Source organism: Aphelocoma coerulescens, chromosome 1 (assembly GCF_041296385.1).
Source record: "Aphelocoma coerulescens isolate FSJ_1873_10779 chromosome 1, UR_Acoe_1.0, whole genome shotgun sequence".
NCBI lineage: Eukaryota > Metazoa > Chordata > Aves > Passeriformes > Corvidae > Aphelocoma > Aphelocoma coerulescens.
Genome location: NC_091013.1, coordinates 93,664,004 through 93,689,476, shown reverse-complemented (window position 1 = coordinate 93,689,476; position 25,473 = coordinate 93,664,004). Strand labels below are relative to the sequence as shown.

The 25,473-nt window shown below is 52.0% G+C and overlaps 2 protein-coding genes across 3 annotated transcripts in view; one reads left to right on the top strand and one right to left on the bottom strand.

Moving 5' to 3' along the window:
- Positions 1-25,473, bottom strand: part of PHB2 (prohibitin 2) — a 99,788-nt gene that overhangs the window by 45,262 nt on the left and 29,053 nt on the right. The window lies entirely within an intron of this gene.
- ATN1 (atrophin 1) lies at positions 501-24,914 on the top strand. Of its 2 annotated transcripts, none has more exons than XM_069018411.1 (10): positions 501-643; positions 16,600-16,787; positions 16,986-17,123; positions 17,494-17,607; positions 18,894-20,911; positions 21,071-21,293; positions 21,402-22,119; positions 23,420-23,563; positions 23,806-23,986; positions 24,489-24,914. In XM_069018411.1, the coding sequence occupies exons 2-10, from the start codon at positions 16,710-16,712 to the stop codon at positions 24,520-24,522; spliced, it is 3,648 nt and encodes a 1,215-aa protein (XP_068874512.1). In that variant the 5' UTR covers positions 501-643; positions 16,600-16,709; the 3' UTR covers positions 24,523-24,914. The 2 variants fall into 2 exon arrangements, with proteins under 2 accessions (XP_068874512.1, XP_068874502.1); XM_069018401.1 differs by lacking the exon at positions 501-643 and adding an exon at positions 799-1,085.

The following is a 25,473-nucleotide window of genomic DNA, read 5'->3' as shown; positions in this document are numbered from 1 at the left end:
CCGCCGCTCCCCCGCACCGTGCGGCCACGGGAGGCGGAAGGGGGGGGCGATGTGGCGCCGCTCGGGCGAGGCCCGCGCCAGCCGGATCCCGCATCCCGCCGCTGCCGTGGCCGCGCCGTGCGTGTGTGTGAGCCGGGGGGCCCCGCACGCCGCCGCGGCCGCGCTGTGACTGTGACCAGGGGGGCCCCGCACGCCGCCGCTGCCGTGGCCGCGCTGTGAGTGTGCGTGTGCCGGGGGGGGCCCGCAGCCCGGTGCGGGCGGTGCGGAGCGGCCCCCACACGAGGCTCGCGCTCCCTTTGTGCCGTTGCCTGGCAACCGGGCGGGGGATGGGAAGTGGGATCGGGGGGATGGATGCGCGCGCGGCCGCACGCCGATGAGCGCCCGTCGGGCGGCCGCCGCCCCCGCCCCCCGGGAGGCCCCGCCGCAGCCCCGGCAGGCCGCCACCCCCCCGCATCCCTCGGGCGCCCCGGGCCCGTCCTGCCAAAAACGCCCCTCCAGGGTCTCTCTCCCCCACTTTGCCCGGCCTTTGTGCCGGCGCCGGGGGCCCAGCGGTGCGGGGCGCGGCCGCCGCCGGTGCGGGAGCCGGGCTGGTTGCTCGCCCCGCGCCCGCATCTCCTCCTCCCCCGTCCCACGCTGCCCACGGGTGGGTTGGGGGGGTGCGGTGTGTGTGGGGTGTTTCGCGGGGAGGGGCGGCGGCGAGCGCGGAGCAGAGGGGCGGGGGAGGGGGCTCGTTCTGGGCCCTTCGGAAATGGGAGGTGGCTAAGGCGGGCAGCGGTGGGAGCGATGGGAGGGCGGCGGGGCGCAGGCGGAGGCGCCTGAGCGCGGCGGGAGAGGGGGCGACAGAGCCGCGGGGCGGGGGGGCCCCGCTCCCCGCCGCACCCCCCCTCCCGGAGCCGCTGTCCCTGCCACCGACCGGTTATTCCGGAGCCGCGAGAGGAAACGAGGGAGCGCGGAAAAGGAGGAGGGAGGAAAGGGGAAAAAAAAAAAAAAAAAAAAAAGAAGGGGGGGCAGCGTTTAAATCCCTGCCCCCCGCTCCTCGCCGCCTCCATTCCTCCCTTCATTCGACCTCCCCTCAGGAGCCGCCGGTGAGTCCCTCGCCCGCTCCCAGCCGCTCCCGCCCCGCTTGTCATTGTCGCCCACTCGCTGCATTCTTTCGCGGGTGGATTTTAGCCCTCCGGTCCGTCTGTCGGGATGGGGAGCGAGGCGGCGCGGGGGGGGGAAACACCAAAGTTGGGGGGGGCAGGAGGGGCGAGAGTGCGATTAACCCCCGCGGCGCTGGAGAAGGGTCCCCATCGGTCCCTGCCCCGGCGTGGATGCGGCGAGGGGCCGGGAAGGAGCCGGGACAGCGCCGCGGGGCACGGGGGCTCGGCGGGGCGGGGGTCCCGGCCGCGGCTGGGGGCGCTCCGACATCTCCGGGGGGCGCTGCCCGCCCGGGGCTCGCCTGCGCTGGACGGCGGCGCGGCGCTTTCCCTCCGGAACGGGGGGCGGGGGTCGCGCGGGGGCTCCGCGCCCGCTGCGGGGGTCCCGGGGCGGGGACACCCCCCGCCGCGCGCCCGGCGTGACGTCAGCGCCCGCGGAGCCCCCCTTCCCTGCGGCGGGAAGTTCGGCGGGGGCAGGGGCGCGCGGGGCCGGGGGGCCGCGGGCGGGCGGGAGTTGCGAGTTTGCGGCCCGGCGCCGTGCGGGGAGGAAGGCGGCACAATGCTGGAGGGGAACCGGCTCCCGCCCTGCCTGCCTGCCTGCCTGCCTGCCTTCGGGGGGAGGGCCTCGTATTGTCCCCCGCTTCCCCAGGTGCGGCCGGGGAGCGGGCAGGAGGACCTGGGAATAACGTTTCCATCGGGGCACCGAGAAGAGTATCGGCTCCCCCGCCGTGGCTGCAGCGGGCACGGGTGGGATTCTCCCCCTCCCGCTGCCGCCTCCTCTGACACGCCAGGGTGCCGCTTGGGGACCGGGGCGCTGGCGAGACCCCGTACGGCTGGGTGGCATCAGGGTGGCGGCTGCGCTCCCGTTGAACCGGCCGAGATCCCTCGGTGTGTCCGGCTGGTTGTCCATTTGCTGTTCAGGATTTTTGAAGAAGTGGCATCTGGCTTTCCCACACTGCCCTTCTGGCTATGCCATGGAGCCGGTGGCGGTTCTGCCCTGCCGGCTGGTGCTGGCCTGTGGCCGGCTCGGCTGCTGTTGCCCAGCGAATTGCCGGCTGTATTTTGCCGAGTGGCCGCTGTGCTGTTGAAGTGGCAGCCATTTGGTCACCGTGGCATTACTTTGCACGCTGCCTTTGCTTGCCGTGGAGTTCTGCCTTGATAGCTATTGTACGTTCCCGAAGTTGCTTTCCACATAGGCAGTGTCTTTCCCTGCCTTTGCCTCAGTGCCGTGGCTGCCTTGAGTTCCGCAGCCGGTTACTCATTTGCCGGGATGGCTACCGTAAGAATTTGTGTGGCTTTTGTCTGCAGGGTCTGTTTTTTGCAGGGCTGTGTCTTGAGGAGCAGCATGTCCTTACCGAGCTCGGCACCCAAATCTGTTATCATTATCTCTGGTTGTATTGGGTGGATTGCATGGGAGCCACTATGCTTTCCATCCTTAAAAAAAGTGAGGAGAAAGTAGTGGGCCATTATCCTAAGGTGTGTACCAGGAGAGCAGAGGAGGAGTTGGAAATGCCATTCGTTTTGTGTCCAGCTGAGTGCTGGAGCATGGTTACACACCCTTCAGGTGTGTGCTGCCTAAAGCTGCAGAGTGCAGCCTTGACTTCCCACTAGAGAATCCCACAGTTGTCTGAGTTGAAAGCTGGACTCCCTTTTCTTCTAAGCCCGAGGGTGTTGTGCATCACGACTGTGCTGTACACACATTCCTGAGGGGCTGGAGCTCCACGGTCATTACCCATGGATGGGACACTTGTAAATGTGAATGATCAAATTGTTCATTTGGAATGGTTTTCGTTCTTTTTTGCCCTGTTTCTCGGCCTAGTTGTTAATGTTATTTTGTGTTACTTTGTGTCTGTTACTGGTGATGGCACAACCAATCATTTTTGTATTTCCCCAACTTCTTAGGAATGACCTGATCTTTCAAACCAGACTTTTCCGGTTACGATTCATGATGGAGCTTTTCCAGCATGGCCAAGGAGTGAACTTGTAGTACCATGGTTCTTGTTGGAAATTATAAAAACCCTCCAAACATTTGAAAATTAAATGTGCAGTGAATCCTAATGAACTAGATTAACAGGTTTAACCTGCTGCAGTGACCTGCCTTTACCTCTCTTCATAAGCATTTACCTCCTCCCCTGGGTTTTGTACCCCTTGGATACCTCTGAATGGTTCTTGCATTCTCATCTTTAGGTTTGCCTGAACAAGGAATTACGATGCCATTTCTTTTGGGTGTGCTTGTATTCCGAAATGATAATGGTCATGCAAGGAACTATGATTCTATAGCATGGTGAGATTGCTGTACTAAAAGCAACCTGATCTGTATTGTTCTTCAAGAGGAGGAGGAGGAGCATCTAGTCCAGTTGGACTAGATGATCATTGTAGGTCCTTTCCAACTGAAATATTCCATCCCTGTTTTATTTGTGGGTGAAATGTATCAGGTTTTTCTCTTCCCAAAGTTCAGCCCCTGTCACTCCTTGTACACCTTCCCAGTTTGTCCTGGAGCTCTCTCATGTTCATCATTGTTTTTCTTGGGGATGGAGGTGGAGTTGAGAGGAGCAGTCCATGTGGAATACAGAGCTGTGTAGGGAAGGTTTATTTATTTACCAGATCTGGGTGTAATATGTTTGCAAATGCAGTCTCTGGAATTGGTCTGTGCACATGTTCAGCTGTGCCCCTCCTTAAATACCTACCTGAATGTTTATCCATCTTCTATTATTCCTCCTTGTGTAATGCCTTATTGTCTGAGAACCTGGTTTTCTCTTCTGTCAGACTTTATCTTACTGACTTCATTTCTTTCTCCCATTCTCCCATTCTCTTTTGGACAAATAAACTATTTTCTTGCCTTCATGGGATTTTCTGGTCTCATTCTTCCTCCATTAGGAGATGCTTTGAAAGTATTAAATATATTTCTTGCGTTTATCACTTAATCTCTTCCATCTGTACTTACTGAAGACTGTGTCTAGTGAAGTACAAAATAGCAATGCTTTACAAACTTCTTAAAGGCTGAAGGAGAAGGCAGCACAAGTTCCGACTGTTCAAAAGGGGAGGCATCTCTGAAAAAGTCATGCTCTTAACCAAGTGAGCACACCTAGGATAGGTATTCTCTGCAGAATTAAACCCTGTGATCCCTGCTTGAGTCTGGTCACAGCGGATGGTTTAACATGAACATGAGATGCTCCTTCTCCATACCTTCCCCAACCTGCTTGAGGCTGCAGCAGTGCCCAAAGCATGTATTGCCAGGCTGGCCAGGTACATGTCCCACTGCTCTTTGTCACATGTAGATGAGCTCTGGAGAATCTTTCTGTCCTTCCAGTGACGTGTTGGGCAGTTGTGGGCCCACAGCCCATGTCCTCAGTGAGATGTGTATGGAGAGCAATGAAACAGAAGGGGATGTTTCCAGTTCAAGTGGCTTGAGCTTCACCTCTCTGCCTTAGTCTGGTTGGCTGTTTGGGCTTTGAATGTGTGGGGATAAGGATTTGGCCATGTTTTAAGTTTAACAGAAGTCAGCTTTGTGAGGAAGCAATCCCTTCAGAAGCATTGCCTTGTTTCCAGCTCTGATAATCCTCCTGCAGAAGTTTCTGACCGTCTGTTTTCTGTGTGTGTTGTGGAAGCAAACACTGATTTGTTGTTGTCTCCTCCTGTAAAAATATCAATGTTTGATTGATTGTTGTGGCAGTATTTTCACCTACAAACCAAAGGCTAACTGCAATATCTTCTCCAAGCAATTTCAGCCAATGATGGTCTGTCTGGGCTTTGCTGAAGAAGGGGGAGCTGGTTGCTCTCAATCTTACTTCATGTCTCTTGCCCTGGTGACATTCTTCATCACAGATAGTTTAGCTGGAAAATTTTAGTCTTGTACTTCCCTGCTGTTCAATGCACTTGGTGATAGCCTGTTTCTTCCACAAGGTCTCTCTGCACTATAGATCACTTAAGTGAAGGTTGCATTTGAGCAACCTTCATCTGTTTGGACAGCGAATTGGATTCACTGTGTGTGTATATATATATTTATATGTGTGTGTATATCACAATATATATGATAGTTGGTATAATATAATATGTCCTATATAAAATATAATGTTATATAGTTATTAAATTTTATATTGATAGATATAGCAGAGTGCATTGGATATAAAGTGTATCTATAGCACAGTATTTTGGATATACTGCTAGTTTTTTCCTTCCAGGCAGTGCAACAGATGAAGTGATTTACCTCAGAATTATTCAGAGTTTGCCAGAGACATAAAGAGGGCCCACCTTCCATGAAGAATGGTTTATCCAGTCATGGTTATCCGTTAGGCTTTCCTCATACATTGCTAGACCATTGCTTTCAAAGTCCATTTTCACCCAGAGCTAGACCGCCTCACCTTTTGGCCAACTTCTATGACTACTAATAAGTTTAATATTGAAAAACCTGTTGTGATCAACTGGCTGGTCTGTGCAGAAAATAGTAAAGAGTATTTATTCTACAATAAAATAAAAGAAAACCCTTAAAAGATTTTCAGTGATACGCTAGATTCCTCTGCAAGTTTTTCGAGTGATTGATTTATCCTGCTTTTCAAATTTTGTACTATTCCTGTGTTGGATTTGTCTAGCTTTAGCTGGATCCAGTGGATGTGGGGATCTTTTTTGTGTAGGTTAAAGAGCTGTCAGAAATCTTCTCCCTTTGTATTGCTCATAGGCCATCTTGAAGTCTCCTTTCAACATTTTCTCAGGTAAGCTATATATATTCAGCTTAAGGCTATAAGGGAGAGGAGTTTATCAGATTTCTCAATTTGTCAGCATCCTTTCTGGAGTACACAGGTAAAAATGGCATGTACTACTCCCATAATTGCCCCACCAATCGTATGTATAGTCAGGTAAAAATCACCTCTCTTTTCCTGCTCCTGAAGAATACCTTTTTCTCCGTGCACTGGTGGATTTCACTCATTCAGGAAAAGCCTTCTTAGAAGTCTTCTGCTGAGAACTCATGTTCCAGCCACTAATTACAAGGTCTTTTCTGATCTTCTGTGTATCCTTGGATTTTCATTCTTGAAAGCATTCTACGTTCTTCTGTTCTTGATGTAAAAATCTTGCATAGTTAAGACGCTTGTCTGTCTGCGCAACCCCGTTGCAGCAGTAACACCAACTGGTCTGTGGCAGAGTTTGCAGGCCATCATTTACCATCCCACCTGCCTCACCTGCACACTTTATTCAGGTTTCTGAAGACTTTGTTCAGTTGGTGTCTTCACCAGCTACCAGTGATATTCCACATTTGGCTGCCGTTGCCTCTCACTGGTGGGGCCTTCCTTTGTGACAGTGGATCCATGCGTGACATCTTTTTACTGAGACAGGTCATGCTTATGTCATACCTGTGCCCCAAGCTTTATCCCACAGGTTGGCACATGCTCCTTTACAGAGATTACCCAAGGCATTAAAAATATCTCAGGCAGTGGTTTCATTTGCTCTGGTGCCTTTTCTCCTGACGGTGCAGTCTGAGCCTGGTTTGGGCTCAGTCTTGGGGCTCTTGAATGGGTGCCTACTTGAGAGGCAGAGGGCCGTGTCTGTGGTTGGTAAGGCAGGTTATATGTATCTAGAGATGGTAGCACTTCAGCATAGATTGCCTGCTTTGAATTCTCTTGGGATCAGGGAGAATTTTGAATACTTGTGACTTCTAAATCCTTCGTTGTGTCATGACCAGGAACACCTTGATTTAGCCATACACGTCTGTTTTCTGATTTCATAAAATCACAAGGACTAAAATCACCATGAACTTGGTGAAGTATGTAAGACAAAAGCTCTCCATCCTCCCAAGGATGGTTCAGCACTGGCACAGGCTTCCAGGGAGGCTGCAGATGCTCAGTCCTCTGAGGTGCTTGTGATAACCTTATCTAGCTTTGCACTTTGCTGTGAATAGGGCATTTGAGTGGAGACCTCCAGCAATCTATTCCAAGGCAAATCTTCCTGGACACACCTTTGGGTTTTCATTCCTTCAGCCCCAGGGGCGAGGGTAGGATTGTCCCACAGGGCGAGGCCTGTAGACCAAGGAACAGCTGTGTGATCTCAAGCCCAGGAGTGACTTAAAGTTTGCCAGTGTCTCAGGTCCGCTGTATGATTGTTCCTGTGCCCATCTCCCTGGCCCCAGTTCACTGCTTTTGTTCTGGGTGTGTCTGCCCACCTTCATCCCATTCAGATGCTTGCCCTTGGTACACACGGCTCTCGTGTTGTCTTTGCTGTCAGTCATGAATCCCTAGAAACAGAGGGTCAGTGGCTGCAAAGTCATAGAATCATTTAGTTTGGAAAAGATCTCCAAGATCATTGAGTCCAACCATTAATATAATACTGTCATTTTTCCAATCTAATCTAATCTAATCTAATCTAATCTAATCTAATCTAATCCAGTCCTGTCCCATTTTCCTCTGATACTCCTACAGCGTCCAGCTGTTTTCAGTGGAGGACCTGCCATCTCCAGATGTGGTTTCTAGCTATCCAGGAAGTGCCGGTGATTCTCTCTTGAATGAAACTCTCCAGTCTCCCATCAAACACATAGAACCTTCTAGCACCCATGGTGTCCTTTGAATGGAAATTCTGCAGCCCCTGTTGCAAGAACTATTCTTTCTTTTTAGTTGGTTTTGAACATGTTTCTGTGTAGAGTTGTTTGATGGTCATCAGTTTTTGTACTGGAAAAGGCAGGGAAAAATTATTTCCTACCCAACCTCTATTTTCCATATGTGGTTTTACAGTCCCCAACCACATCCTCACTTCAATAATGTTTTCTCTGGACAGAGATGTCGAACCCACTCAGTTGTGCCTCTTCATTGCCCCTTCTAGTTCCTATGGAAGAAGCGGAATAGCACACACATTTCAAGATATGGGAAAGCCATAGGTTTGTGTGGGGGCATAATGACATTCTGATCAGGAAATTCTAGCATGCAGTGTACTTTCTTGATGGCTGCTGTATGCCAAGGCTCCATTTTCATGGATGTGCCTCTTGTATCCAAAGGGTATCACTCTTGAGTTGTACTGGTCAGCTCAGAGTCCGTATGTCCCTTCCAGTTAGCATCCTCCTTTGAGTCTCTGGGCAACCATCCTGTGATGTCTCTGAGTAATTTACTTTGCATTCTTAGCAAAGGGAAATCTGTGTATCCAAAGAGGGGCGTGAGGTATTACAGTAGACCCTTGGCCCCTAACAGCTCCACAGGTAAGGTGCGCTCAGGTGTTGCAAATATAGGAGATGCTGCACCTCGTAAAACAGTGACTATGGGGAGTGTGATGTGTCCTTCCTCTGGATCATGCACCTGTAGGCCTCCATCCCATCACAGAGGGTAGAGCCCAGTGTGTTTTGTTTTGTGATCCACCACTGGGCTCTGGCAGCCTGTATCTGTGAGAGATCTGGAAGCCCTCCTCTGGGGAGATAGAATGATTCTTCTGGGATTTTTAAGTAAATCTGTTACATACTTAACAGTCATTTTACTGTGCCCTCAGGAATTGTTTTATGATTAACATAACCTTCTTTAGTACACCTAACCTTCATTTAGTGAATCAAACTTTATTTCAGTTGCTTTTGCAAAAATTAATCTCTTCTTCTATGCTGTAAATTAAGCTATTGTTAAATGCATGAATGTTTGTATTATTTATTACCTTGCTTTAGCTCTTAACTGTTCTTCTTTCACTCTGCTCATCAGAATTTTTTTTTTCTCAGATACATTTTTATTTGAATGGAGGTTCCAGAATTAGAGCTTTCATACTCAAAATAACATTCTTGCTCCTCATGGTTGTGCAAAATTAAGAAAACAAAGCATTAATATAGGCTTAATAAAATGTAAACTGGCTTTATCTCCTAAGACTGCCAGCCCTCTGAACATTTATTTTTAGTATTCTTAATTGGCACCCTTTCCTGAAGCGTGAGCATTTTAACTTTTATTTATTATTTTACTGCAGAGAAGGAGCACCTAGGTAGCCTGACAAGTGAATTTGTCAACACATACAAGAAAAGGATTGAAGCTGTTGCCTCAGGATGAGTCTCTTTTTTGCATGGGAGGTGTTATTTTAGAATCATTTTAGGATATTTTATACAGTGATAGGCTGGTGTGGGTTGAAAGGGGCCTTAAACATCATCCAGTTCCAACCCCCCTGCCATGGGCAGGGACACGTTCCACTAGACCAGGTTGCTCCTGGTCCCATGCAACCTGGCCTTGGACACTTCCAGGTTTGGGGCATCCACAGCTTCTCTGGGCAACCTGCTCCTGTGTCTCATTACCTTCATAGTAAAGAATTTCTTCTTTACATCCAGTAAAGACCTGCCCTCCTTCAGTTTAAAACCATTGCCCCTTGTCCTGTCACTGCAGGCCCTGGTAAAAACTGTCTCTCCACCTTTATTATAAGCCACCTTTACATACTTAGAATCACAGAATCATTAAGGCTGGAAAAGGCTTCCAAGATCATCGAGTCCAACTGTTGACCAAACATCACCTTGTCAACTAAACCATAGCACTGAGTGCCATGTCCAGTCATTTCTTGAACAATTCCTGGGATGGTGATTCCACTGTTTCCCTGGGCAGCCCATTCCAAGGCTAGCCACCCTTTCAGTGAAGAAATTCTTCCTGATGTCCATCCTGAACCTCCCCTGGCACAGCTTGAGGTCATTTCCTCTCATGCTGTTACTTGTTGCCTGGGAGAAGGGGTTTTCAGGGAATTGTAGAGAGTGATAAAGTTCCCCCTGAGCCTCCTTTTAGGTTAAACACCCCCAGCTCCCTCAGCAGCTCCTCATAGGACCTGTGCTCCAGACCCTTCACAGGCTCTGTTGCCCTTCTCTGTTGCCCACTCCAGCACCTCAATGTCCTTCTTGAATTGAGGGGCCCGGAACTGGACACAGCACTCAAGGTGTGGCCTCAGCAGTGCCACATACCGGGGACAATCACTGCCCTGGTCCTGCTGGCCACACTATTGCAGATCCAACACCCAGAGCCTTTCCCCAATCCACTAGGTAGGTCAGCTGGTCATAAAAGATCAGGTTGGTCCAGCAGGACCTGCCTTTTATGAACCCATCCTGTCTGGGACTAATCTCTTGGTTGTCCTGTGCATGCCATATGATCACACTCAGGTCAATCTGTTTTATAACCTTTTTGGGCACTGAGGTCCAGCTGACAGGCCTGTGGTTCCCCGGATCTTCCTTCGGACCTTTCTTGTGGATGGCCATCACACTGTCTAACCTCCAGTCACCTGGGACCTCTCTGGTTAACCAGGGTTGATTATAAATCATACAGAGTGGCTTGGTGAGCTCTTCAGTACCCTGAGCTTAAAAGCTACCAGAAGGTCTTTCCGGAGCCTTCTCTTCTCCATGCTGAACAACCACAGCTCTCTCAGCCTGTCTTTGTAGGAGAGGTGCTTCATCCCTTTGATCATCTTCATGGCCTCTTCTGGATTCCCTCCAACAGGTCCATGTCCTTCCTGTGCTGGGACCCCAGAGCTGGATGCAGAACTCCAGGTGGGGTCTTGCCAGAGCGGAGCGAAGGGGCAGAATCCCCTCTCTCGTCCTGCTGCCAATGCTGCTTTTGATGCAGCCCAGGACATGTTTGGCTTCCTGGGCTGCAAGTGCACATTGTTAGCTCTACGTGCAGTTTTTTGTCTGCCTGTATCCCCAAGATTTTTGCCACAGGGCTGCTCTCAGCCTGTTCATTCCCCAGCCAGTCCTGGTGATTGCCTTGACCCATGTGCAGGACCTGTACTTCACCTTGTTGAATTTCACGCATCTCACATGGTTCCACTCCTCAGTCCTGTCTGGGTCCCTCTAGATGGCATCCCTTCCCTCCGGCCTGTCAAGCACTCAACTTGGTGTCATCTGCAAACTTGCAGAGGGTGCACTCAATCCCACCATCTGTGTCATTGATGAAGATATTAAAAAGTATTGGTCCCAGATCCTCGGGGGACACCACTGGTTCAAGGTTTCCACTTTGACATTGAACTGTTGACTGTAACTATTGGGATGGGGCCATCCATCCAGTTATCAAATATCGTGGAGACTGGTTTGGCCACTGTGTCAGCCAACTCCCTGAAGACCCTGGGATGCATCTCATTGGGTTCCATGGACTTGTGCATGTTCAGTTTCCTCAGGTGGCCTCAAACCTGACCTCTTACGATGGGACCGTGAATCTTATATACATAGATAGATCTGAATAGAGAGAGTCCATTCAGCTTGTGTATTAGAAGTGTGTGTAATTTGCCCTCTGGCACAGAGTGAAGTTTCTGAAAGCATACATTTACATTTATTGTTAAAATTTAACACATCTCATAGTGACCCATTCTGTGCCATATTTTGAAGATAGAAGAATTCAGTGAAATTCCAGTACACTACCAATATGAAATCAATGTCTTTATAGAAAATAACAAAAACTGACAACTGTCACTGCTTTCGTACTGGATTTATATTTTGAGCAGTAGTCACAGTTTTCACTTGTGTTGCAGGTGTTTCTGTCTGAGTTTGCCACATAACACTGTGCTGCCAAACCTCCCTGGCCAGGCAGGTCTCAGCCTGTTGGATGTGCCTCTTTCAAGCCCTGTGGAGGGGTCTGCAGAGGACTGGGAGGTGTGTGCTCTGATTCTGGGGTCTCTGTGTGCAGTGACCTGCATGGGAGTGACCTGCAGGAGTCTTATTCCTTGATTAATTCACTTTCCAGCCTGAGTTCACAGCCCTTACATCCATCCAGTGTTGTAGTTATTTTGTAGGAGACAGAAAAATGCCTTTGTTTGAAAACTACCTTTCGTTTGTATACCTTCATATATTTTTTCTTAACAAGATTTACTGAATAAAGATTTGCCAGTCATGACAATATTCACATCCAAGATAATATTAGCTACAAATGTTTGCCATCTTGGTATTCAACCATTTTGGCATCCTATTCCCTTTGCTCAGAGAGTTATTTTCCCTTTCATAGTAATGTCACACTCCAGGTATGTATCAAAAGACTGTGACATGCAGCGTGAACCCTGACCTGATTGTTCATTGCTGTCCAACACTGAACACAGTGCTCTTCCCCTTCCTTCCCTCCCTTTCTCCACCATGCCCTATAGTAAAATGCCAGGGTTCAAGCATGAAATCAGGTGATTAGTCATTGGGAAATGCTGTACTTCAGGTTGTCTGATTGCAGTATTTGGGACAAAACTTAATGTTTTGAATTATATTTCTGAAATGTATATTTCATTTTACAAAATGAGGGAGATTGAGACAGGAATTAAAAATGTTTGGGACCATCATATATATATATGTGCTCTGGTCGGCACTCCCTTCTGAGTGATCTTTATCCATCGAGAGGGATCCGTCACTTACCATTCCAGCTTATTTCCAGGACACTTTTCAGCATCTGCAATGTATTAGAAAGCAGCTGTGTTCGTTTTGCCACCCTGGTTCCCTCCCTCCAGTGCTAATCCATCCCTTTGTAGAAGTGGGAAGAGAAAAAACAGGATGGGAACACAGAGCTATTGAATTGCAGAGAACCAGACTCAGTTTAACTCTCACATCGGAGTTCTGAGTCCCTGTCTTTGCATACCAAATGCCTTGGATTTCTAGTAGGATTTTGGATGTGATTCCTGCATTTCAGAAAATGACTTAAAGAGTAGTTACTGTGTACTTTAAATAGTTCCCAGCTGAAGAAAACAAGAGGTTTGCACTTCAGAACATCTGTACATAAGCTAAAGCAGGCATTCCACTGACTCCTTACTCCAAACTTACATGGACTAGCATCTAGCAGAAGATGGCTTTGTGTATAGCAAACAAAACAAACACGGGATAATGTCGGCTCTTTCTCTTAAATGACACAGATTCTGGGAGCCTTCAGCTCTCCCTCCTCCTGGCACTGGCCCCAGGGAGGGCTAGCTGGACCTTCACTGGCATTTGACCTTCTCAAGCAGACTGGAGCCCTGGACTTGGGCTGCCCATCCTGGGGCTTGCTGTGCCTTTGAGCACCAGCTGAAGTGTCAAAACTCTCTGTGGATTTGGCAGCATCTCCCAGTCTTCCCAGTCTCAGTGGGCACGGGCTCCCTGCTGCTGGACACGTGCTGGGTGCACCCGTGCGTGCAGCCCCAGTGAGCGCAGCGCTTTGGGCACGTGACCCATTCGTCATTTACAGTTCTGGCCAAGCCGCCAAGCACCATCCCAGAAACTTGGTCCCCATTTCCTCTGCTTGTCTGGCCATCTAGGAAAGTTTATTTCCTCAAACCCACAGCCTAATGTTTAAATGCCATCCCGAGCCAAGGACAAACATTCAGCCTGCTTTCTAAGAGAGGTAAAACCTGAGTGCTTCTCATTTGAGATGGACTTGTTTCCAGTTTAGTTAACTGGGAGAATTGCTCCACATGACAGCCTGGGAAGGAGAGAACCTATCAGTGTCATTCAGTAGAAGACAAGCTGGACCTCATAAGCTTCTGGCTGCCAGTGCAGGACAGTCCAGACTTTGGCAAGGAGAATTGCTTGGAGCTGGGGAGGAGGAGGAGCAGGATCCATTTTGAATGCCATGTGGGGAATGCCTGTTGAGTGTGAGTTGCTCGCAGGAGACTTCACCGGGGCTTACAGGAGAATATGGAGGGGTTTGGGCAATAAGCCAAGCCAAGCTGGGTTGTATGAAACACAAACAGAAAATAGCGATTCGCAATGCCTCATAACTCAGCTGAACCTGTAAAGGGCTTCACAGGGCCAGGGAAAGGTTAACCCTTCCACAGCAGCCCTGTCACGTCTCACCTCCTAACCAAATCCACAGAGCCCTAAGAACCCTTCAGAGACATTTGCAGGGATCTTCAGCGATAGGAAGGGCTAGGTGTAACTTGCTAATTGTCAAGGCTCACATTCCAAGCTTTTATTTCACAGATGTTAAAATTAGAAGGTGGATTTGTGATCCTCTCATCTGGCCATAACAGTTGCTACACTGAGCCTAATAATGTGTGCGTCAATTCTCTTACATATTTTAGTAAAGTCTTCACTGTCTAAGTGACAGAAACTTCTGCCTCAGTCAGTGGTTGATTATGTCTCTTGAAATACTGCTATTTCTTTCTGGCTTTGTTTGTTACTGCATATTCAGTAGCTGGAATAAGTACAGAGTGGGTATCCCTTTCAAAAAGGGAAGTTTCAGTCTGTGGTTGGCTGCATGTTATTTCCCTGAGTGACTTCTCTGGGAAGAAGATGGTAATTGTCATTACAGGGTTTCTGGAAAGCTGAAGCTGCGTTATCACTCTGGCTTCTTTGGTGTGGGAGGTGTGGGTGGTATCCCTGTGGAATGCAGGGAGCAGTGACATTGGTAGCATGCTGTTGCTGCTGCTTCTGTGCCTTCAGAGCTGAGCTCATACTTGCAGGCTGCCACCATGGCGTGAGTCAAAGTTGAGTTAAATTAGGATCACCTTACTTATTACAATTGTTGTTTCACATAAGAAATGTTGATTCTGAATGCTTATCTAGAATAGCATCAGTGTAACTGGCTGAATTAGCAGCCAAAGGCCAAAGTGTGACAGAAATATGAGGCTGTAAAACAAGTCAGCAGGTGGGGATTGGGAGTGGGCTCTGCCTCCATTAGGTAAGTTATAAACCATCATCAGCTATTTTTCTATTAAAGAAGAGGTCTCAGTTAATGAATTGATGTGTGTGGGAATTAATGCTGGATGAGTTCCCCTGGGGCTTTCGTGATGAGGGTCAAATAAAATATTAATGGAATTAAAACAAACAATCCCCTGCTCTTCCTAAGTACCTTCCAGATGGGTTTCTCTGAGCATTGGTCAGGGAAGATGTGGAGCCCCAGGAGAGACAGGCTGGTGTCATTATTCCCATTTCATGGTCAGGGAGATGAAGGCAGTGGAAAGCAGCGACCCTGGGGCCACACAGTCCAGCACAGGAGGTCTGAGAGTTCTCCTGTTGGGTGCTTTTGCTCTGATCCCTGCTTTCAGCTCTGTTCTCAGAGAAATTGAAGTAATCCAGATTGCTCCTGCACTTCTTGGCTGGAAGCTGATCTTTCCAGGTCTGGGATGGTCTTCAGGAGTCCCAAATGCATAGGCTTCTTATTCACAAAATTTCTCTGTGCTTCCAGATGAGAGAATAAAACCCAGTAGATGGGGCTTTTTTCTCCTGGTGTCTGTTCCACAGGACACATTCCCTTGTCTTTGAGATTGTCCATTCCAGAGGCTGTGTATAGCAACTCAAATGACAGGCTTGGGAAGCATAGAGTCTTTTTGGTTACATGTGTGCAGTGCAGAGCAGTGCAAAAGATGTCTAACTTGCTGGATTCAAGCAAGCTAACTTCAGGAGCAGCATCCCTGAATCACTTCCTCCAGTTCCCAGGCTAACACAGTCATCGTACTTTCATACTCCAGAGTAGGAACTGTGTGATACAACAGGGTGTTAAATATCTACACTAAAATGCTTTTGGACATGGCACAAAGCTGTAAATTGTTCCAGAGGGATCTCAGAAATCTTCCAGCTGCTGCAAAGTGTAAGGATGTACTCTGCATCCCTGGGCATGACTCGGTCTGGTACACTGAGAAACATCCAGTGTGCTGAGGAGAAGGAGACCCTGGCAGCCTCTCCAGGCTAAACAGGGCTGATGATGTTCGTGTTGTGCAAAAGCAAAGCTAAATGTGTTTTCTCGCACCTATTTGTGTTCCTTGGGCATGGAACAGCCCGAGCAAGACTTGTCACATTTCCTGCATAACACGGTGGTGCATGAGTGCATGTTCATGTGCTCTGGAGAGGGCAGGGCTGTTCAGTGCCCTTCAGCAAAGGCCACGGGGGCTCCTGACATGGGGCTAGCGAGTGACAGCATATGGCCAGGTAGGGGTAGCATAACCTTGTACACTGACAACAAGTGCGAAGAGGGACTAACAGAGTCAGAAAAATTGTCATTGGGAACATTTTAAAGCACTTTCCTGGTATTTTTTCCCAAGGAAATGAAAATACTAAAATTATTCCAGAAGACAGTTAACATCCTGATAACCATTCCTCCTTGCACCCTCCAAAGCAGCATTATATCCATAGTTTGGATTGGAAGGAACCTTAAAAGATCATCTACTTCCAATACCCCTGCCATGGACAGGGACATCTTCTGCAAGGCCAGCTTATTCAAAACCCCATCCAGCCTGGCCTTGAACACTGCCAGGGTTGGGGTATCCACAGCTTCTTTGGGCAACCTGTTCCAGAGCCTCATCACTCTCACAGTAAAGCGTTTCTTCCTAATATCTAATCTACATCTGCCCCCTTTCAAGTCTGAAGCCATTAAAAATGAATACCTCTCATCACACACATATCACTCCTAGAAGTTGGAAATCAGATATGGCAGTGGGCAAATCTTTCCCCACACTGATGAGAGAGTTTATTGCATTCTTGGTGGACATCCTTGAGTCTCTAAATAAGGAAACAATAATAATTTTGTCATATTTCCATAGCAAACCACGAAAGGATGTTCTGTAGTCCACTCAGTCTTTCTCCCCCCTCATCTGCTTGTCTGCCTTTCAGGATTCAGTGGGATCTTATTGTGTGGCTGGTGTAAGCCCCCCTTCCAGAAGAACTGCCCATCTCCGTTTCCTCGGAAACAGCCGGAGGGGGTTGTGGAGTCATAAAAATTTATGTTTTCATCAAACCGGGCCAAGGAGAATGGGGGTCCCACACCCAAAAGAATGAAGACACGACAGAACAAGGACTCAGTACGTGAGGTGGGAGAGGGGGGTGGGACACGAGAGCCAAGCTGGAGCTGTGGGCTGGGACTGAGGCTCCCTGCAAAGCTAGTGGGAATGAGTTTGGCACAGTGGAGTGCAAGGAGTTCGGAGGCTTTGGGAGGGTGGGGACCGGGCAGGAGTGGTGGGAGAGGCAAAGCAGGACTAACGCAGTGATCCCTCTCTCAGATGTCAATGCGGAGTGGACGGAAGAAAGAGACTCCGGGGCCCCGAGAGGAGCTCAGGTCACGGGGTCGAGCTTCCCCTGGTGGCGTCAGCACCTCCAGCAGCGATGGCAAGGCTGAGAAATCCCGACAAGCGACAAAGGTAGTATCAGCTAGAACGTAAGTGTGGGGTGGCCAAGGACTGCCCAGACTGGGTGGGATCCGTTTGAGGATCCAGGGACACGGACCAGAAGAGATCCACCATGGAACCCGTGCTGGGTTAGCTCCCTGAAATGGGCAGAATCCCTCTGCTCTTGTCCTCACCATCTTGCACTTTCCTAAGAACTGGTGTCCAGTCTCACCAGACCCTTTTAGTGCTAATTTTTGCCATATCCTGGCTCCATGTTGCTCTGCTAGTGTCAACACAAGTGCCATGGTGGCTGTGTCTCACCTGCTGCAGTCTGTGAAGGCCTGTCTGGTTGGGAGATCTCCCCGTGACCCTCCGCCTCCCTGTTCTCCTTGTCTCCTTGCAGAAAGGCCGTTTGGAGGAATCCTGCACCCCCAAGAGCAGCAAGCAGGGCCGAACAGAAGAGATCTCAGAGAGTGAAGGGGAGGACACCAATGCTCCCAAAAAAACCAAAACTGAGGTGAGTGCTCCCTGCTATGGCATGTTCCATGTCCAGAGCAAAGGAGTCTCCAGTTCCCTACCTGTGCTACTCATGTCCGCCCAGCTCGAAGTTCCTGCTGCTTAGGAGCCCTGACACCTTGGGTTTTACACTGCAGCTCTTCCAAGCTAAACATCATCTGCCTGGCTACAAAAATGCTGCCAGGATTGATGACTGAGCAGATGGAGGCTCTCTGTCTCTTTTGCCTTGTGTTCCGGGGGCTGCTGTGCTCTTTGAGCTGGGGATGTGCCCTGCCTTTCCCAGCCTAGAGGCAAGAGCCTGGCTCCATGCACAGCTGCAGGCTGGGTCAGAGTCAGTCTCTTCTGATCCCCCAGTGCAGTGTGAAATGGAGGTGCTTAAGTCATGGTGGGTTCCAGGTGGCAGTCATGCAAAAACTGCTCATGCACACACAGAGTCGTGGCAGGGCTTTTCCAAAACACTGACAGCACCAGGCTGGATTGGTGGTTGGAAGAAGACTCATCTCTTGTGCCTCTCTGTTCAGGGAACTGGCCTTAAAGGCCTGCAAACCTGGGGATACTTTCTCATGTTAAAAGGTCATTGTAATTAAACCACCCTGGTTGCACGTTTGTAATTTCTCCACATGGACAGTCTGTTCAGCTCAACAGTGATATTTTTTCAGCTTAGCCTCCCTTGCTAGAGTGGCACTTGTTAATTACCCTTACCCATGATGACTGCTTGATCACCAATGCATATTGCCTGAGGCAACAGGTGGTGGGGAGGAGCAGGGATTGGGAAGCACAGGGGGAACTCCTGGAAGTAAGGAGTTGAACAGTGAGAGGAGTCTGGAGGGGAGCTGGTCTCCTTGACCAGGGAGAGCTCTGCAGGGGCAACAAGAGTGATTCTGGGTCTGGGGCCTGTGCTGGGACCACTGTGGTGTGTGCTGCTCCATGCCACCAGTGATACCGTGTTCTGGCCAACAGCCCATCACTGGTGTTCTATCTGTTCCCTCTCAACCTTGCGTGTAGCAGTTCCCTGCCCTCCCTCACTGCCTCTTTACACAAGGTACCCATTGTTACCTCCTTCCTGAACATGGAATGCTCATGAGAGACCTGAGAGCACTGGAAAGGAGGCAGGAGGACTGGTGTAATTTATACCTTGCCAGACAATGTCTCCTTTCCTCTGTGAGGTTTTCTAATGCTGGGGTTGGCAGAGAAAGGTCAGAAAACAAGTTCTCTGGGAACTTGAAGTGTGTCACGTGTGGTCTGGGAGGCCTCATAATGCCCCTTTCCTCCTCCTTCCTACTTCAGGAGTTACCCTGTCCTCCATCCCCGTCTGATGTTGACAGCCTTGATGGCCACAGCTTCAATGATGAGATGAGCAGCGACCCACGGGACATTGACCAGGATAACAGGAGCACCTCGCCCAGTGTCTACAGCCCTGGGAGCGTGGAGAATGACTCCGACTCCTCTTCTGTGCTGTCCCAGGGGCCGTCTCACTCCTACCACCACCCCCCGCTCTTCCCCCAGAGCCCGCCAGTAGCTGCCCCTCCCGACAGCCTGGCCCGCCCACCAGAACCCAGCTTTGGGCTCCCAGGCGAGGTGCACCCCCAAGGACCCCCCGCAGGAAGTTACCATTCCCAGCTGGAGGGCCAGGCCTCCCGCATTTTCCAGGCTCAAGCCCCACAGACACCTTCCTCCTCCTCTTCCTCTTCCTCCTCTGCTGTTGCTGCCCCTTCTGCTCCCCCTTCCTCCTCCTCATCCTCTTCCTCCTCTTCATCCTCCTCCTCCTCCCACACTCCCCTTTATCCTACGGCCAATGTGGTCCAGGTTGGGGCCAAAATTGCCAGTGGAGTGGGAGGGCTCCCAGCACCAGGGGCTCGTGAGCAGACCCTCAGCGCTAAGCACAATCCACCACCCACCACGCCAATCTCACTGGCGTCGGTAGGAGGAGGGCTTCCCCCCCAAAAGACGCCCCCAGCCAACCCTCCAGCTGCCCCCCCGGCCTCAGCCCCTTCCTTCCCCCACGTCTCCTCCAACCTGCCTCCCCCGCCGGCCCTGCGCCCCCTCAACAACGCAGTGGCCGCCTCCAGCTCCCCAGGGATGGTGGGGCAGGCCCTGAGCGGCCACCTGCCCTCGCCCCACAGCATGGGGCAGGACAAGGCACCGGCCCTGGCCCCCTCCCGCTACCCCTACGCCCCACCACCGCTGCCGCCCTCCAGCTCCTCTGCCCAGTACCCCCAGCCCTCCCCGGGCCAGCCCCTGCCCAGCTACAGTGCTTCCTATGGGCACTCTTTTCCCCCGCCCAGCGGCCTCTCTGTCTCCAGCCAGCCCCCCAAGTACACCCAGCCCTCCCTGCCCTCTCAGCCCGTCTGGAGCCAGGGGCCACCCCCTTACAGCCGGCCCCTGGGCAATGCCGGCTCCCACCCTGCTGCCCCTTTCCCTGGCCAGTCCCCCCATCACCAGCAGCCGCCTCAGCAGCACCACCACGGCCACGGGAGCAGCGGGGGTGTCTCCCCAGCAGCCGCAGCTCCTCCCCAGCCCCCCGGGGGCTACCCCCACGGCCTGGAGTCCAACAGCCATCACCCTTCTCATCCCACCTACGGGCTGCGCCTCTACCCTCCGCACAGCCAGGCTGCCTACAGCCAGGCTCCCTCCGCCACTGCAGCCGTCGCCCCCTCTTCCTCCTCCTCCTCGTCCTCTTCCTCTTCCTCCTCCTCATCCTCCTCTGCTGCCTCTTCCCAGGGAAGCTACCCCAGCATGTGCACGCACCCACCGGGGCAGAGTCCTGCCACCTACACCTTCCCCCCGCCGCCACCCCCCTCCCCTGCCCATGGAGCCGGCCCTCCAGTCACCTCCGCTGCCACCACCCTCTCCACCGTCATTGCCACCATGGCCTCCCCCTCTGCAGCCCCCTACAAGACAGTCTCACCCCCGGTACCCCCGTCAGCTGTGGCCCCATATGGGAAGCGGGCGGCCTCCCCTGTCCCTACCTTCCAGCCCCCAGCCCCTTACAAGCCGGGCTCGCCCCCCACTTCCTCAGCTGCCCCTTTCCGTGCAGCCACCCCTCCTGGCTACCGGGTGGCCTCTTCCCCTGTGGCAGGGGGCTACAAAGCCCCCTCACCCTCCCCCTCTGGCCCACCTCCCTTGCCAGGGAGCATGGCTGCCCCGGCCCCCCCACCGCCCCCACTCCCCCTCAGCGCTGCTCAGATCAAGCAGGAGCCGTCGGAGGAGTACGAGCCCCCAGAGAGCCCTGTGCCACCTGCTCGCAGCCCCTCACCTCCCCCTAAGGTGGTGGATGTGCCGAGCCATGCCAGCCAGTCAGCCAGGTGAGGGGAGACTGGTTTGTCCACAGGATGGGGAGGGACATATGGGGCAAGGAAGAGGAAATCACCCCAAGTCTGAGGTGCAGCCTTTTTCATGATGCTCTTCACATTCCCTGCTCACCAGCCCTGTCAGCACTGATAGGCATCACCTCTCATCCCCAGATTCAACAAACACCTGGACCGTGGCTTCAACTCCTGCTCCCGCACAGACCTGTATTTTGTGCCCCTTGATGGCTCCAAGCTGGCCAAGAAAAGGGCAGACTTGGTGGAGAAAGTGCGTCGAGAGGCTGAGCAGAAGGCCCGTGAAGAGAAGGAGCGTGAACGGGAACGGGAGCGGGAGAAGGAGCGGGAGCGGGAGAAGGAACGGGAGCTGGAGAGGAGTGTGGTAGGTCTGGGGATCCCACTGCCGCAGCGCAGCCGGGGCGGATGCTCAAGGGCTCCCTCGGCCGCTCCCCGCTGGGACCCTGAAGCCGGTCTCTCTGCTCTTTTGCAGAAGATGGCCCAGGAGGGCCGTCCGGTCGAGTGCTCGTCCCTCGGGCCGGTTCCCCACCGCCCCTCCTTCGAGCAGGGCAGTGCTGTAGCGACTGTTCCCCCATACCTGGGCCCCGACACCCCGGCTCTGCGCACCCTTAGCGAATACGCCCGGCCCCACGTCATGTCCCCCAGCAACCGCAACCACCCTTTCTACGTGCCCCTGGGCGCCGTCGACCCGGGCCTGCTGGGGTACAATGTGCCAGCCATCTACAGCAGCGATCCAGCCACGCGGGAGCGGGAGCTGCGGGAGCGGGAGGCCCGCGAGCGAGACCTGAGGGACCGGGACCTGCGTGAACGTCTCAAGCCTGGCTTTGAAGTCAAACCAGCCGAGTTGGAGCAGCTCCATGCCGTGCCAGCTGCTGCCATGGATCCGTTCCCACGCCACGGCGGGCTGAGTCTGCAGACGGCCCCCGGCCTTCATCCTGCTTTTCCCTTCCACCCAGGGCTGGGCCACTTGGAGCGGGAGAGGCTGGCGCTGGCAGCTGGCCCGACCCTTCGTCCCGACATGTCCTACGCCGAGCGCTTGGCGGCTGAACGCCAGCACGCCGAGCGGGTGGCTGCTCTCAGCAATGACCCTCTGGCCCGGCTGCAGATGCTCAATGTGACGCCTCATCATCATCAGCATTCCCACATCCACTCCCACCTCCATCTCCACCAGCAGGATGCCATACACGCAGGTAAGGGCCGCATGGTGGTGGTGCCCTGCACAAAGCCCTGCTTTCTGTCCTACTGTGCTTTCATTGTGCTCCCTCCCTCTGGCCCTGGGGAACCCTAAAAGCTTCCAAGACTAAACTTTGAGGCCGTAGATCTTCAGCCAAAAGAGCCCAACATTGTGGGTGTTCTTCCTTGCCCTTGCTCCCATCCCACCAAAGGCATTGACACTGTTGATCAGTGGCCAGCAGAACTGTTTGCACTGTGTCCTTTTGTTCTGGATCTTTGGGGCTGCAGTACAAGTGCTGAAGTCCCACTGACTGCCTGGGTGGTGCTGCTGTGAACTGCATTTCTTAGGCTGGGGTCTGCAGAGGGAATGGGAGCCCTGCTAGAGCAGTTTTGGCAGTATCCTTAGGACTAATGAAATGCTGGTTCTCAGGTTTGTTCCATTGGCTCTTGCTGCAGATAGTGGGATGGGATGGGATGGGATGGGATGGGATGGGATGGGATGGGATGGGATGGGATGGGATGGGATGGGATGGGATGGGATGGGATGGGATGGGATGGGATGGGATGGGAAAGGAGGTGGACTAGTTGTAAGGAACTGGAGCCTGCTGTTTTTCAGAATTGAATGGTGGTCCCTTCCATTTCCACAGCCTACAGGAAAGCAAAGCAAAAGGTTTAGGGATGAAAATCTCAGGGAAGCAAAGCCCAAGCTACAGTGTAATAGGAAAAAAGTGTTACACCTGCTCAGGTGCTGTGAGCAGTCAGTGGGGTCTGGTGTCAGTCACAGATGCTGGCTCTGAGCAGCTGCAACTGCTCAGAGATGACACCAGGCAAATGAATGTCCATTTTCCCTATGATCCATGGCTGGGCACCTTACTCTGGCTGTGAGTCCAAACCACTAAAAAGAGAATCTGTCCTGGATGAGACCTGGAAAAGAAAGCACCCAATACAAGTATGCATGTGAATACTTGTCTGGCTGTCAGGGTGACAGATAGGTATGATAATAGGGTGCAGACAGGATTGCAGAGCAGGTCCTTGCAGAACCCTACTGGACTTCTAAGGAGCTGTACTTTTCAGGGGCAGTATTTCTTCCTGATGAGTGTAGGGACAGAGCTCTGCCAGACTGGTTCACGTGAAGTTCGATGCTGGCAGAAAGAGTAACACTCAGAAGGAGATGACACTGTGGTGTTTAGCAGTGAAATCATTCCATCCCTAACATGCTCTGACCCTCTCTCTCTGTTTTGTGAGGCCTTGTGCCTGTCTCTGTGTTACCTGCTACAAAGCATGGGACAATTATCTTGTGATATCTTTTCTTCCCAGCCTCAGCCTCCGTTCACCCTCTAATCGACCCCCTCGCCTCGGGATCACACCTCACCCGGATACCATACCCAGCTGGAACCATCCCCAACCCTCTCCTGCCTCACCCTCTACATGAGAATGAAGTGCTGCGCCACCAGCTCTTTGGTAAGGCAATTCACAGGGACTGCTGTTCTCCTCCAAAAAGCATCAGCAGAGTTCCGAGGGGCAGGGGCAGGTCTGTTGAACAGAGCTCTGGCATGGTGTAGGACAGGCCCACGCTGTCAGGATGAGCAGGTCCTGCACGTGGGCAGGGGGTGGGAATGGGAGTGCAGCAGGGTGTTGACTGAGCAGTGGGGCCTCGGATAGAGCATTAACTTGTCTCTTCTCGGTGTCACCTTTGGCTGCAGCTGCACCCTACAGGGACCTGCCGGGCTCCCTCTCAGCGCCCATGTCGGCGGCACACCAGCTGCAGGCCATGCACGCGCAGTCGGCTGAGCTGCAGCGCCTGGCTCTGGAGCAGCAGCAGTGGCTCCACGCCCACCACCCTCTGCACGGCGTGCCGCTCCCCACGCAGGAGGACTACTACAGGTGCGTGGAGCTGCTCTCTCCTCACAGGAACACCTCCAGGCCCAGCCCTGGTGTGGGGCTGGCACAGGCAGTGGGAACAGGGAAGCATTGCCCCTGGAGCAGAGTGACTCTGCCCAAGCGCACAGTGAGAGCAGGGATGCTTTGCCAAGGAGAACAGCTGTGGGCTGGCCAGCAGGAAGGTCATTCTTGGTGAGGTCTCAGCTCCTCCCCTCTGAGTGGGGGAGATAAATGCAGTTATGACTAACCAATACCCCTGCCAAAATCCAAAACATTTATAAGGGTTCGATGGTTTTGCCAAGACAAGATATTCACAAGTGCGTGGGTAGGCACTCTGGAAAAGAGAGAGGTACAGTGTTGCACCTTTTCAGTAGTACCTCCTACTTCAAGGACTTGCAAAACTTCACAAGCCAGCAGTGTTGTCTGGGTCTAGATGAACAAAGGCAGGGGGACAAAATTGCCTTTTTCCCTTTCACTATCACCTTGTTCCTCTTTTTTATCCTAGCCACCTGAAGAAGGAAAGTGACAAACCCCTTTAAATGGACTTCTACTGTCAATGTGACATCATCATGTCTTTCTCTCAAGAGGAGCAATCAGTCAACCAAATCCTGGGGGAGGGGAAGCTGCAAAGTGACACATCCTGATCCCACCATGCAGTAGAGTACAAGAGAAGGTGACAAAGAGTATGGGATGGCATTCTGGGAACAGAAAGTGGAGGAGAGAAAATGGGGAGGGACTGAAACACCACTAATGGACCTGAAGCGATCGGTACGTGATTTCAGCTGAGCTCTGAAGAAAAGAGAATCAGCATTGCACAGAGCTCAGAAAGACAAAGACTGATGTGAATTCAGGGTGGCAGCAGCTCCATCCTTTGTTTTGGGGGAACAGTTGCATTAAATAAAAAGTGCAGAGCATTGCAGGACTTCATGTACAGGATGCTCCTGCCTTTTCTGCTTCTGAAAGGAGGAGGTGCAGCCAACTGCAAACCCAAAAGAGCCTTTTTTCAAGATGCCTCCTCAACACCCCACCCCCCTTTAGGTGTAAGATACTGCTTAGCGATACAGAAAAGCAACGTGGAACTTTTTCAGATTAGCCAGAGCAGCTTCCCATTCTCCAACATCCCTACAGATACAAACAAAGCGTTCCAGGCCCCTTCCTGAGCGGCCTCTCCTGCCTGCGTAGGGTCCAGTCCCAGCCATCAGGGTGCAAAGCACCGCAGGACTGTTTGCAGGACGGTGGCTGTGCTTTCCCCGGCTGACGGGAACGGGCACGGCCACGAGGTGCAAAGCACCAGGAGACTGTTTTGGAGACTGCCATCACCACCGTGACCCCTCTGAGCCCTGTGGGGAGAGCCGGCGTGGCCGAGCGGTGACACTGCGTCCTGGGACTGTCTGTAAGATGGTGGCTGCCCCTTTCCCCTCACCCATCCTAATTGATGTACTTTTAACTCATGCACATCCTATTAGACGTGGCAGTTTTATGTAGCAACT